At 38.8% G+C, this 15,524-nt stretch overlaps 1 protein-coding gene across 4 annotated transcripts in view; it reads right to left on the bottom strand.

The window, feature by feature from the left end:
- The window catches only part of crtc3 (CREB regulated transcription coactivator 3), a 54,535-nt gene that overhangs the window by 20,270 nt on the left and 18,741 nt on the right, over positions 1 to 15,524 (bottom strand). For 2 of the 4 annotated variants that reach the window (XM_036135897.1, XM_036135898.1), the window contains exons 5-6: positions 6,037 to 6,099; positions 2,712 to 2,815 (exon numbers count right to left, since the gene is read on the bottom strand). In XM_036135897.1, the coding sequence (XP_035991790.1) occupies positions 2,712 to 2,815; positions 6,037 to 6,099 (167 nt within the window). The remainder of the gene's footprint in view (positions 1 to 2,711; positions 2,816 to 6,036; positions 6,100 to 15,524) is intronic. The other 2 variants (XM_036135899.1, XM_036135900.1) reach the window with 1 other exon arrangement.

The raw sequence follows: 15,524 nt of genomic DNA, 5'->3' as shown, positions 1-15,524 counted from the left end.
TGATGTATGAAAGAATTAAGGAAAATTCACAGTACAATAAAAAGTTGTGGAATCGTTGCACCTTTCAAAAACAACACCAACTACAATCGTATTGGCAAATACACTGCAAAAAACAGGACTAAAAATAAGTAAAATTTTCTTAAACTGAGTGTATCTGTCCTTGATCTGAATAGGTAAATAAGATGATCTGCCAATGAAATAAGATTTTTGCACTTAAAATAGGAACAACTCATCTCCATCATCTTATTTCAAGTGCAGGATGTCTAATTATCTTATTTTAGGGGTCAAAAGACTCATTCCATTGGCAGATAATATCATTTACCTGCTCAAATCAAGGACAAAAACACAAATTTTAAGAACATTTTACTTAATTATAGATCCGTTTTTGCAGTGTACATTGATGCCACATGCAGTCTTGATTCCACGAGGAAACCAACAACAATGGTGCAAACAAAACATTAAAAGCTAAAAAAAAAAAGAAGTAATTTTACCCTTTTTTATACAATTATTGTATAGAAACTTCTGACCATTGCTGTACATCTTCCAAAAAAACCTCGTGCTCCCACTGCTTCGTGTCTCTTAAAAAAAAAAACTAAGCGTTTTTTAGCATTTCTGGTTCTCTGGTCAGTAAAAGTCTTTTCCAGGACTTCACTTTTGAACTAAAACATTTCTAAAACTATAGCATAAATACAAACGGAAAAAACAAAGTAAAGATTTAACCACAAAAGGCGTATACATTTAAAAAAACAAAAATAATTTTTAGGCCAGTAGGGGACAGTTACGTCACCATTAACAACTCAACAGGTAAAACCCTCTAAGCACGCGGGTTAATTGTAAGTGAAACAAAAGCACCGTGTCTATTTTTGACACCATGGACTGTTTCCTTAAACTACACGGAGCTTTCCTATTGCAGCGAGCAACACTGACAGACCGGTACTTCCACCTGGGTCTAAGGTCAGCCATTCACACACCAGCCTGTGATTCATCGCTCTGAACAGGTTTCATTCAGAGAAGAAACTCATTCTTAATGCAACACCCTGTTTGACTGTGCTGACTTCCTACAGAAATAAAAAGAGGATTATATAGGAAAGAGGAAATGTTTTTTTTTTGTTTTTTCTAAATCAGGTTTGAATATCTGACTTTGTCCCAGGACCTGACGGGCGGCGAACGGGGATTTCTGAAACAAAGAAGAAGAAAAAGCAGCTTTGGAGATGTTGCAGCTGCCTGGATGGACTCTCTGTGTTCTCTGTTAATCAGTGACCAGAAGGACAGAAACACAAACACCATAAAGCGCCGCGATAACGACGACCAGGGCCTGAATGGAGCTGCCTGCAAACTGCATATCTGCTTTGATTTTAGGCCTTACACATTTCTCCATAATAACATATCCCCACCCGGCCGATAACTTTCCACCTACTCCTTCATGGTGTAACGTGTGACGTCTGCCCCGCTCCTCATGGTCATCCAGACTCACTCAGAGAAAAGACAAAACAGCAGGAGAGGCTGCCAGCTCATGCAAGGCCGAACGAGTTCTGCTTCAGCTAGACTTCAGCCGGCTCTTCAAACACATCCTCCGTGTCTGAAATGTTGCACCTTTCCTCAAACGTCGGCACGTTTCCCACATTTCAACGACATTCTGCACATTTGGGTCGGAAACATTCACACAGCTGCGTTTTATTACTTGTATGACCTGACAGGGTTGACGGTGGTGAAGGACATTTTCACTTCTTTTATTCTATGAAGGCAAACTCAGATTAGCACTATTTAAAAAAATATATATATAGTCTGGAAAATACAGATGGGAGGGTAATATAAAGAGAGGGTGTATTTCATGTGGGTCAAAACTGTCATGTCAAAAGTTCTCGAGAGCCAAAAAAATGGAAATAAAAAACAAAAAGCAAACTTAAACTCCACAAAAATAGTTTTGTACATTGTCCTTTTGCCGGCTACACAAATAGTGATCAAGAATTATTTTTAATTTAACAAATTTGTTGTATATTATGTTCCAAATGTAAATGTAAATCATTGCCGATTCAAAACTTAAATGGGTTTTTTTTATCTTTTGTCAAATATAAAGATGATCATTATTTTTATTTTTTGGTCTATTCTTCTTTCTTTGAAAATAGTTGCTGTATTTAGTCAATTTTATTAAATTAGTTAAATGCACTGAAGTCTATATTTGCGTGAAAGTAATTGGACAAATGGTCCTATTTATACAATGAAATTAATGATACCTAACATTTTCAATTGTAAGAAAATTTTAACTTATCTATAACAATTTCCCCTAACTAAGAACAAAAAGTCTCCATCTGCATCAGGCACATGTGCTGGTGTGTCAAAGAATTGTTGAATAGTAGTTGGAGGACGTAACTAAGCGTCGTCCATTAATTTCTGATAAAGGACACCTCGTCAGGTTTTATTCCTAATTTAACGACATTACCGATTCATTTTGATAAAAAAAAGCTAAAAGTTGGGGCGACATATTCTTTTTATTTTATCCTAGATTTCAGCTACTACTGTTTAACACAAGTGCAGAAAACTTGTGATGTATTTTTAATAACATGTTGGTATCTTGACAGCAACAAACCACATAGCTAGAATAAAGTAGAGAGAACAACATGAAAAGAAAGAGACGTTGAATTCTTGTTGCATGCGTTACAGAAAAAAAAAACAAAGACAGAAATCCATCAGTGTGTTTCTGTTACTCTCACCATTGCGCTGCGGAGGACCTCGACCCATCTGCTGGTTCATGCCAAACGGGTCCTGGGGGTTCGGGTTCATAGCGCTCGTATGCAGAGCAGAGTCCGAGTTGGTTCTGAGTGGGAGGAGGAGGAAGAGGAGGAGGAGGAGGAAGAGGAGAGTTACGCGGGGTGCAGCTGCAGCTCGGACAGAGGTGGGCTCCTTAAGGCCGTACGGGTCGGTGAATCAGCGCCTCCTGCTCGGCCTCCACGCAGGCGGCTTTTCTCCGCAGGCTCACGCTGACCTCACACCCTCGCAGGATCAAACTAACCCAGCAGCAAACTGCCTCTCTGATGAAATACTCCCCCTTACACCACAAAATGCCTCTCATTCCCAATTATTGTCTAGATTTCAACAGATAGACCTGTAGTTATCAATGCATCAAAGTCTACTACTATTTTTTTTATAGCTTTTTTCCCCACAAATTTCCTATACTTCACTTTAATTACCAACTGGACCTTTGTCTAATTCACTTTAACCTAAACCTGTATGTGTTGGAGCCTTAATTCAGACACAAGCGGCTGCAGTGCTACTTTATTCTAGCAGCTGGGCATTAAGTGAAGCTTAAATCTGATGCAGATGGACTTTTGCACTGCAAAAACGAAACTACTAATAAGTAGTTTTTCCAATTTTGTTGAAATTAGTGTATTTGTCCTTGATTTGAGCGTGTAAATAAGACTATTTGCCAATGGAATAAGGTTTTTGCACTTAAAATAGGAACAACTCATCTCCATCATCTTATTTAGAGGGCAGTATATCTAATTATCTCATTTTAGGGGTGAAAATACTCATTCCATTGGCAGATCATCTTATTGACCTGCTTAAATCAAGGAGAAATACACTAATTTCAAGAAAATTTGACTTATTTTTAGTTCCGTTTTTGCAGTGTGATTCAGGTGACCGAGTACACTGCAAAAACAGATCTAAAAATAAGTAAAATGTTCTTAAAGTTAGTGTATTTATCCTTGATTTGAGCAGGTAAATAAGATTATCTGCCAATGGAATGAGTATTTTGACCCCTAAATCAAGATAATTAGATATCCTGCACTTGAAATAAGATGATGGAGATGAATTGTTCCTATTTTAAGTGCAAATCATCTTATTTACCTGCTTAAATTAAGGACAAATACACTCATTTTAAGAACATTTAACTTATTTTTAGTTCCGTTTTTGCAGTGTGATTCAGGTGACCGAGTACTCCCACGGTGACGGGTGGATCGTTTATTTGTATCCGACCCGGAGAGCGCCTAGGATGGTCCAGCATGTGCTGTAGAACCGCAGCGCTCCGATCTACCAGAGGAAGAACGGAGTGAAAGTCCAGCTGTCTCTGATTTAAGCCAGTTTGCTGTAGCGATGAGCCGGATCACTGAGAATCCGCACAGGCACCACCAATTAAAACAGGAAACAGCTTATATTTAAACAGCTGTCACTTTCACATCCAGCAGATGTTTTACTGCCGTTACTTGGCGTCGTAAAAAAAGAAAAAAATTCATAAATTTAGTTTTCCTTTCCTTCTCTCCTTTTGAGTCAATCAGGTGACATGAGGTTGTTTTTGGAGGGAACGGCTGGAAATCTGAACCATTAACGTCTGAACGACGACGCAGTGCAGGTGAATAATTGTGGTTTTACAGAAAGATTATGTAACGATTGTGTCAGGTAGATGTCTGATAGCCCTCTGTGTGAAGAGCTCATTCTTTAATTTACATTAAGAGGGTTTAATCACACGGTGTGAAGAGTCGGAGAAGCTGACCGCTCACTACTGAATCATTCCAGATGCACATTAACAGAAGGCCTCATGGCGTATTTCTTATCTAGATTTAGACTTTTTGCCCCCGGTTTTTGAATAAAATCTCTGTGATTTACCACCTCAGCTGCAGGCGAGGGCAGGAGTCTAAAGGAAGACGATGCGTACGGCTAAAGAAGTTCCTACGGTAGATCTGCTCTTCACTGACCAAGTTTACTTTTTTACTTTTTCCTCTCCACCATTAACTTCTTATTTAAAGTTTAACTGAAACCAGGGGGGTATAAAGCAAGTTGCACTGCTGAGGCTTCTAGCAGAGCAACAGACGGTGGACATGCAGGAAGTGGACTCCTCCTCCTGGATGTTCAGACCAGCTTTCCTCTCCTACAGGTTCTCCTACACATGTTTGTGTGTTCAGGGCCAATTTGTTATTAATTTCCAGTCACGATTAAATGGGTCAGTAAAGAAACTTTGTACTTGTGTCTGTTAAAGGCTCAAACTCCTTTTTAACTTACAGTCTTTGCTGCATTTTAGAAAACTTTCCTCGTTTTTTTTTTTGGAAACAGGGTTTGTGAAGGATTGTTTTCCTGAATTATGCTCATTAATTCAAGTATTAATTATTAATCAGAAATCTGAACATCTGTCTTCATTCTGCACCTCCTTCATGCGTCGTTTTTCATCACTAAACTAAATAAAGGTGCTGCATTTACACCAGTCTTCAACAGACATGTGGCTTTTATTTATGTTACACAATCAATTATTGCATTTTACACCTTTAACACTGACATTTAAAAAAAGAGCTAAAACATATTTTATTGAAAAAAATTTAAATTTTGAAAATATATGCATATATTGCATTTTTTAAAACTTTAAATCTGCTTTCAAATCATATACATATATATAAATATATATATGCATGAATAGATAGATACCTGTGCATGTTTATATATATATATATATATATATATATATATATATATATATATATATATATATATATATATATGCATGAATAGATAGATACCTGTGCATGTTTATATATATATATATATATATATATATATATATATATATATATATATATATATATATATATATATATATATATAATTATGGCCAAAACAGGAGATACAGTTGAATGAAGATGTAAAAATGCTGAGAGGAAGAAAATATTAATAAAGGAGCCTTTATGTTACTCTGCGTGGGCCAAGAGTCCTAAAGCTTGGTTAGTAAGAAAAAAAATGATTATTGTTTCATAAAGAACAGATTAAAAAGATGAGTGAAAAACTACAAAGAGGGAAATAATAAATCCATCGTAACACAATGAGACTTTGTGGACGTCTGCATTAGTGCACCCGAGAAAGAAAGAGGATTATTATAAAAATCAGACCGAGATTTACGAGAGAGAGACAAACCCAGCGTATTACGAAGCCAGAGGAGATTGCAAACCGACAAACAGGAGAACTGTTGGTCTCTGTGAGCAAGGGACAGAGCGCTAAAGATAAACTGAGGAAAAAAGAGACATTGGAGGAGGGACGGAGGGGGTCACGGGTCACCTGTTGAGCTGTGATATTAATCTAAACCCCGGCCGTTTCTCCTCAGTCCATGGCTGCTGTTCCCTTCGAAGACAGAGGAAAACCAGGACAGACACAATTACTGGGTGAAAGAGAAGAGCCCTGCTAAGAATTAGGACATGTTGGTGTTGGAGAGCAAGCTGACAGCAGAAAATCCCTGGAAAAAACACAGCAAAACCTAGGGCTGGGCGATAAATCGATTTAATCGAATTTACAATTCTTTAATATTTCATTTTTGGAAAATCTGGATTTTATTTTGCCAATACACTCATTGGGTTTCCATGAAGAGAACAGCATGTGATGCTGAATATATGTTTAGGCAAAATTATTGTCAAAATATTAAGTGGAAACTTTTTTTTAACCATAATACGAGGTACTTCATTTACTTATTTACTTTTTTTTTTTACTTAGTTTGAAGTTCACAAGTGCAGTGAAGCCTGTTCTTAGCTCAATGTGTAAAACCACTAGCAGCAAATGTTTTGTTATATTTTCATTGTTTATAATGACACGGCTGCCATCTTGTTTTGCATGTTTCACAGCTTGTTTTTAGTTGCACTTTGAATTCAGGTCAACTCCCTGACGACATGCTTGACATAAAAGCAAGGTTTTAAAATAATTTCTTTAATTTCTTTTTATGAAACAAAAAGGAGGAAAAAATCGATTAATCGGATTTGGTATGATAAAATCGGAGATTTATTTTTTAATCCATATCGCCCAGCCCTAGCAAAACCATCTCATTATGGAGGAAACAACAAGACAATACGGAGCTGTGGTGAGAGCAACGACTGGCTGGCCTCAGTTTAAAGCCATTCTCTGTCGTCTGACTGGAGAAATAAAACAGAAAGCTCCTAAGCAACTGGTGAGGCAGATTATCCAATCAGACTTGATGTGGTCAGTCCTTGAAAAAGACCAGCAGCAGCAGTAATTGATGTTTCTAACACTCGAGAAAAAAGGAGTCTTAACCTTTATTCAGGCTAAAAGAAGCTGATTTGGCACTTAAACGCTGCCATGGCGGCCCTTCCTACTTCCATTGGTGCTCTTAAAGACACAGTTTCATATCCACAGACTTTAGCCGTTGCTTGGCTGTTTTATTGTTGTTTATTTACACAAATTATGAGATGAACAGTCATAAAACCTCTTATTTTATTTAATGCTATTTTTGTTTATAACCCCTTAGGGGCCGGAAGAACTCAAGTTAGCTTTCAGAACGCTACGGTTTAAAAACAGAGTAACTTAACATAAAAAAACACAAACAAAACTCAGAGAAATTTCTCCATAATAGTCAATTTTCCTGCTATTATTATCACATTTCAGCATGTAGCGGGTAGTACTTATATCTATTGCCTCGTTTGATATCTGAGTCCATATGTTTAGCCCTACATTTCAGATTTATTTATTGCTCTGTGGCAAAAATGACAAAACCAGTCACTACATGTACAGTTAGATAAAAATAACTACAAACAATCCAGAGGAGAGAAAAAATGGAAATTCCTGTGTAATACAAAATACAGAATATTTAGGTGTTTGTGGGGCAAATGTTAATTTAACCACGTTTCCTTTTATTATGATTGCTATGATAGTTTAGCCTGCAACCCAGAGCAATCACAACTTTTTAATTGGGTTTTATTCTCCATCAATCCACCTACAGCCCCTGTTAGCGGTACATCTTTGCTCCGGCCTTCGCTAAAATCTGGTTCTGGCCAGAACTGCCATTTTGGGGCCGTGATAGTGGAAAAACAACAAGGTTCTGGTCCCAGTTTGATGTAAAAAACCTCCAAAGTTCTTAATAAAAAACCAAACCACTGCTCAATCTTTTCAAATTTATTAAACGTCTTCCAAAGACAATCCTAATTTTCCCCTTTAACTTCAGAATGGGAGCTTACAGAAACGTCTGGGATGATTAAAAAACATGTTTTCCTCACAATGGGAACATCTCTGCGGGTATAAGAAGCTAACAGGGCGCGTTTGATGTTATTATAAACAACAGGAATGTAGGACAACAAAGCCGGATCAACCGGCTTTGGCCCTTGGGGCGAAAAAAGAGCCCTGAGTCCATCATGATCCTCCTGGACCCGCCGTCAGCGGATCAACCATCACCAACACACCGCTTGGTCTTTCTGGCAGAAAACTGAAGTAATGTCACACAGTACGGTGTTTTTTTATTTTTATATTACATTTTTGCTACATTTAAAATTTTCAGATCATAAAACTTGTTAATACACTGCAAAAAGGGAGCCAAAATTAAGTAAATTATTCTTGAAATGAGTGCATTTTTTCTTGATTTGAGCAGGTAAATTAGATGATTTGCCAACAGAATAAGATTTTTGCACTTAAAGTAGGAATAATTCATCTCCATCATCTTACTTCAAGTGCAGAATATCTAATTATCTTATTTTAGGGGTGAAACTACTAATCCCATTGGCAAATAGTCTTATTTAGCTGTTCAAATCAATGAAAAATAGACTAATTTCTAGAAAATTTTACTTACTTTTAGTTCCCTTTTTGCAGTGTATCAGACAAAGATAACAGGATTTAAGCAGTTTTCTAATTATGACGTCATTCAGATAAAATGCACCCACACCAAGCTGGTCCTGTGCGAAAAAGCAATTATCCGTCAAACCTAGAAACCGGTTGTTCCACATTTGGGCGGCAGCGGCTGCCACCGAGTGTCTCTGAGTTTTCTGACATCATCGTGGAGGAATGCTGCGCAGAAAGGTTTTAATTCAGCTGGACTAAATCACTTTTCAGCATTTACAGCCTGGGTCACAGCATCCCAGTCATATGGTCTAGTCAAAGTCTTTTTTTTCTCATGGATAAACCTCACAGACACCAGTTCACTCTCACTAACACCTAGAGGTGCTTGGATCCAGGTACTTACTGTACTTCCATACAGAAAACCCCTGTTATTATCTTCAGCTGTCACTTTATACATCCCCTAATAAATAATCCTGTATATTCCTCAGTGATGGTATCAAGGCGTTGCTTGTTTGTACCTGTAACACTTTATCAGCTGGTTCTGCTCTTCTTCTTAAATCTCTCTTTGCAGGTGTAGAAGCAGACTCTGAGGATGTTTTCTCTCTCCTTTTCTTCCTTTTAGCATTCATATTGTCTTATCTTTTTCTCTTGTTTTTCTTCTTCTACCGTTCCGTTTTTGAGGAAAAATAGAGGAATAAAAAAAACAAAGGCGTGTCTTGTTTGGTGAGCCGTTAAGAAGTGGACTTGCTGCTGCGCTCTGGATCGCTGTCCTGCTGCAGAACCAACGTTTCCTTCAGTTTACCGGTTTACCTTCAGTCTGCCGGAGGTTTTTCCTTCCTGTTAATGGGGAGTTTTTCTTCCCACTGTCGCTTCATGCATGCTCAGTATGAGGGATTGCAGCAAAACCATGTACAATGCAGACGACTCTCCCTGTGGCTCTACGGTTCCCCAGGAGTGAATGCTGCTTGGAGAGACTTGATGCAATCAACTGGTTTCCTTATATAGGACATTTCTGACCAATCTGTATAATATGATTAATTTTGATTTTGTAAAGTGCCTTGAGATGACATGTTTCATGATTTGGCGCTATATAAATAAAATTGAATTGAATTGAATTTACAGTGAAACGCTGATGGTCCAACATTTTCCTTCTAGAACTCACGGTTCCAGGTCCAACAGAAGCAAAAGCAGCCCCAGACATCACACTACCACCACCGTGCTGGGCCGTAGGTTTGATGCTCTTTGACTAAAAACCTGTTAGTTTCACACCAGGCTCACCATGGAGGCCATTTTTGACCAGTCTCTCTTAGATTTATGATCTCTGAGCTTAACCAAGGCAAGTGAGGCCAGCAGAGGTTTCTGTGTTCTCCGGGGTTCTTCTGTTACCTCCTGGATGAGTTCTTGATGCACTCTAGAGATCATTTTGGCAGATAATGGTTCTGATTCTGGTTCTCTGTGGACCCAAATCCTCAGAAATGGCTTTATGACCCTTTTGCAGACAGATTAGGCTGGTCTGTCGGTGAATTCCTTTACGTTGGAGCATGATGTGTTGCCTCTCAGCCGACTTCATGCTGCCATGCAGGTTCTGGTTATGTGATTTTTTTTGTGGTTCTGCAGGTCGGGTAATAATCAGGCCGGGGCGTGGTTAAGGAAACACTTTCTAAAACACGTGGCTAATCACAGAGTTCATTATTTAACAAGGGGAGTGATTACTTTTCCCTCACAAGGCCAGGTTGGTTTGGAATTTATTTCCTTTAACAAATAAAATCTGTAAATAAAAAGTACTTTAATGTTCTACTCAGGTTATCTTGACAAATGTTAACATTTCTTAGATTATCAGAAACATTTAACTACGAGTGAAAGCAGAGGAAGCCTCTAAGCGGGTAAATGTAAAACCTTTTTCACAGCACTGTTCTTGCACTGTTAGCCCAACTCCCTATTTTTGTTGTAGCAACTCGTTTGTGTGACATTTGATCGGGTCATCTGCACTGTTTGGGTTTTATTCTTTTGTCCAAAACAAAAATCAGCGCCAAGGCCTTTTTGAATCTTCGTTTATCAAAGCGGCAAAATTCCCTCGTCTGCAGCGCTGAAAGCTGTAATTGTGTCTGTTAGGCCGAGTGATGATTGAAGCGGGAGTTTTTCTGGCTTTGCAGTCATCGCCGCTGTGATAGCAAGTGCATTTTGCTTTCGATTCGCCGCGTCTCGGCTGCATTCGCGGTCGGGCTTGGAGTTTGCTTTGTGCAAACATGTCATCTTGTAGAGATTTGGCGGTCGGGGCTGCCTCGCTGTGAAGAAGACGCCTCTCCCGAGGTGTCTGCTGTGTTTTTCGTGCCCTCTGACATTTGCTGAGCAGTTGAAAAACAAAGCAGGCAAAACACAAAACCCCCGTCTGTGTGTCAGATTACCTGGTTCAGGGATGGCCGTGCACTCCGCGCTTATATTTAGATACATGACGCAGGTTATGGAATGAAGAGTAGATGTGACACTCCCAGCTTGACGACAAACCTCCGTAAAGGTGCCATGCGGACGTTACATCAACGAGTTTAAAACAGGATCAGCCGAGTCCATTCAAGCTTTCTATGTGTTACACTGCAAAAAAATAACTAAAAGTAAGCAAAATGTTCTTGATTTAAGGAGGTAAATAAGATGATCTGCCAAAGGAATGAGTATTTTTATCCCTAAAATAAGATCATTAGATAAACCGCGCTTGAATTGTTCCTATTTCCAGTGCAAACTTCTTACTCCATTGGCAGATAATCTTACACTGCAAAAACAGAATTAAAAAAAAGTTAAATTTTCTTAAAATAAGTGTATTTGTCACAATTCATCTCCATCATCTTATTTCAAGTGCAGGATGTCTAATTATCTTATTTTAGGGGTAAAGATACTCATTCCATTGGCAGATAATCTTATTTACTGGCTCAAATTGAGGACAAATAGACTAACTGTTTTACTGTTTTCAAATGTCCTTTTTTTTTTTTTGTTTGTTTCTACATTCTACCCCTACTTGCTTTTATTCCTATATTGTAATCATGTAAAGCACTTTGCATTGACTCTGTACTGAATTGTGCTATATAAATAAATTTGCCTTGCCTTGCCTTAACTTTAAGAACATTTTACTTGTTTTTAGATCCGTTTTTGCAGTATATTTACCTGTTAAAATCAAGGATAAATTCACTAATTTCACGAAAACTTTACTTACTTTTAGTGCACTTTTTGCGGTGCATTTTTTTTAACAAAGCCACACGGAGTCTCTGATTTGAAAAGTTACGGCTTCATTGTAGAAAACCTCTTGGCTTTTTTTCCTTTTTCTCTCCATTCTTTTAATACTTGTATGAAATCAAACAGCCGCCAAAGATTACAGCAGAGCATCTCCCAAAGAGGCAATGTTGGAAAGGTTTCAGATGCGTCCGCTGGAAGGCCTCTCTGCTTTATGCTCCTCCAGGGAGCGCGGGCTGCGACTTCGTCCCCTGAGAGGTTGGTACATGGACAGCAGGCCAAAGATGGGCGAATGGACGCCGGGGAGGGCGTGGGACTGGACCCAGGCTCTGACCCTGGAGCAGATGGCCTCTGAAGGGACGCACAACTCACTCAGGTCTGATGTCTCCAGGCCCCCGTTAGGACTTTAAACCCCGAGCCAAGCTCAATGCAAAACCAACGGGTTGGGAATCTCGATGTTCCGGCTAAAAATAGAACCCGAGCACGCCCATTAGATCCGGGGGAGGGGATTAAATCTGCTGACCAGAAAGCGGGTTGTGAGGCGGTTAAAGGCTGTGTGAACGGTTCTGTTCCCCTGCATTTCTGTCATGCCTGATCATCTCCCAGTGCTGCGCCACGGCTTTAAGTCCTCATGTAACAGCCTGGAAAGCTTTTAAAACATTATAACCCACCAGCAAGCTATAACGCTCCAAGCATCTTCAGTGTTTGTTGTTTTAAGAAGAAATTTCAATGCTTTTAAACTGCCCTCATCATCTGAAGGTAACATAATGACTTTTTAAACCTCGTCACCAGTGCCCCGCCTCCAAAAGACTGAACTACCCCTTTAATAGAAAGACGTAGATCAAATAGATGTGTCTCCGCAAATATTAGCACCCCTCTTCCTCTGGGACGTAACCACTGAGCTATATAATACACTGGAGTGCTGATTTTGCAGAAAAACTGAAGTCACTGGCCGCCATCTTGCTACTCCCTACTCTCATAGAATCCCATAGGATTTGATTGCAACAACAAGCAGTTTTCTGGCTGAGTGAAAACGTTTCACAGGTAATTCTACAGTCAGTTGATGTACTAACACTATCAACTACTAGGAAATTAGGTGCTGAAATATTTTACATGTTATATATATATATATATATATATATATATATATATATATATATATATATATATATATATATATATATATATATATATATATATATAAATATATATATATAAATAAAATGCAAAATATTTCAGCACATGACTTTCTCAGTACTTGATAGTTTTAGAACATAAAAGTATATGGCATTTGATATTTTAAAAGTTTTAAGCCCCCCCTGAACAGTTACTGTTCAAGAAGGGCAAGAAGAGAGAACATGGCACTAAAGCAAGGCAGATGGGCGTTAAGCGTCATAAAGCTGAAAATGCATCTACAACCAGAGTTAATTAATGAGTTAAATGTGACAAAACAAGCTGAACCGGGGTGCAGGTTCGCCCTGACAGGATGAGGAGGACGGTAACGTTCGCCCTTAGACAACTGGTCTCCATTAACGGCGTCTATGGACCAATTCTGACATAAATAAAGCCTGTTCTGTCCGGGCAACATAGACGTATACATGTTAGATTTGCTAAACGCTACTGGGACTTTATCTGGACCTGGGAGCTATTCAGCAATAGGTTTGTGTGTCATGAAAGAAACGATAAATAGGTTAAAAAAAAAAACCACTTCATGCTCACTGTTAAGTACGGTGGTTTTATGATGCTGTGGGATATTTTAATAAAAATGTAGTTGTTTCTGCCAGAAATCTGAAAATTAGTTTTGTTTTCTCTCTTTTTCTGTGCTGGATAATGATCCAAAACATAGATTAAAAAAAACAAAAACACAGACACTAGATCAGCCTTTTTCCCTGCTCCCTGGACTCAAAAAATAAAACACACAGAGGAAAACGGCCTCCTGAGGGACACAACTGCTCATCGCTGATCTAGACCAGGGTCCTGAAACCTTTATAGTCTAATGAGCCATTTTTACTACAGTCCAGGTGAATTAAACCCGTTCAGATGTTGCCTGGCCTTTTGAAACAAGACAAAATATAATTTGAGATAAAGATCTACCGTAGGAAATATGTTGTCGTTGTTAAAGAAATACCCTTATTTTTTCTATTTTGAGGTTTAAAAAAAAGAGGATAGATGGGAAGTTGATATTTGTGGATAAAAAAAGATTTAAAAAAAATCATAGTTTCCAACATAATAAAAAAAATATTGATTTAATATTAAACATTACTGCCACTTTTAGCATCATTCTGTTAAATTAAAAGCAATTATTCCAAGAAAAAACTGCTAAAACCTGCATTTATTATCATTATTAATTTAAATACTATAATAAAAGTATAATTTGTAGCCAAAGTTATTAAGAGCGACAGGTTGCAGAGCCGTGGTCTAGACAGACTGCCGGGTCAGAACGGTCCCGGTCCGTCTCTCTGGACAGGAGAAGACGGAAACGGCTGTCCTGATGGCCGCTAGGGGGGGGGTCGCAGTAGATTATGATTCATTTCAGTACTGCTGATTTTATTAAAAATTGCTTTTCAACATTGGATTTTTCCCCAACTGAATAAATCTTCTCAAATTAAGTTAGATTTTATTCACATTTTTCAGTATGAGAGTTTTCTGCTGCAAAAAAAAGTAGATTTCACTCTAGACTTTCAGACATCTCTGGCTAACAAGTTTTTTTTTGTCGGTGCGTCTTTTACTACAGCGGCTCATTAATGGCGGGTCAGCGGGGGGCATTTAATCACCTTTAATCACCTTTTTCCTTTGTGTTTCCAACTGATCAGACGTCTTCCAGGTGAAGCCGTGACAAATGTCTGTTTCAGACGTTAAGGACGCGCCGCACGTCTCCTATCGCTGCAGATGTGACTGGAGTTGCAGATGTTTGCAGCGGTGAGAGGGTTAACGGCGCTGCGTGGCTCTCGTCCACAGCTGACTAACAGTAATGAAGTGCAGATGGAGCCGGCGCTGTAAACACTTACCGCCCCTCTCTCCCAGGAGATGGAAGAGCAGGGAATCTGCTTCTCGATGCAACAGCTCGCCCAGCCAGAGCACTTCACATGGATGATGTTTGGATAGGAGAGAGTTTTTTTTTTTTTTTTTTTTATTCCTGCACTGCTCCCAGTGAAAGGAGAATTTTCTCTGATGGAGATTAGTAAACAGATTCCTCGGCCTGGCAGATTTCCCGTCTCCTCTCCAACACTGTGTTGCATCTTCTGTTTGCTGCGTTCCAGCTAAAGCTCAACATGATTTTATTTTACTTTTCATTAAATAAATGCAGTTTATGATGGTTTGGACCAAGTGGGCCCTGTGACTCCACCACGGCTGATCTGGGACCCCTGACAGCATATTATAACCCATCTGTTACTGATTTGGCTTTTAAAACAGAATTAGTTTAAATTGCAAAGTCAAATTAGAGCAGATTAGACTTTATTTGACCTTGTTTGCTTTAAACGGTTTAATTTGTTTCATATTGTATTGTTTTTCTATCATCTTTATGTCATTTAATGTGTATTTATGTTTTACAGTTGTATGCAGCTCTTTGTTTTCGCGGTGGTGCTTTATAAATAGAGTCGGTAGAGCCGGTTACTACCCTGGTTGCTCTTCAAGCTCTTAAAACTATTTTGCGTGTTTGAACTCGGTTCATGCGTGTATCTCTTGTCTTCTTACAGGCGATGTGGGCCAAAATCCACAGCGTTGGAGGAAGTTTGCCCCCGATTCATGCTGTGACAGCAATCTGCTGCAGGTTG

This window comes from Fundulus heteroclitus, chromosome 4, assembly GCF_011125445.2.
Source record: "Fundulus heteroclitus isolate FHET01 chromosome 4, MU-UCD_Fhet_4.1, whole genome shotgun sequence".
Lineage (NCBI taxonomy): Eukaryota > Metazoa > Chordata > Actinopteri > Cyprinodontiformes > Fundulidae > Fundulus > Fundulus heteroclitus.
This window is presented reverse-complemented; position numbering and strand designations above follow the sequence as displayed.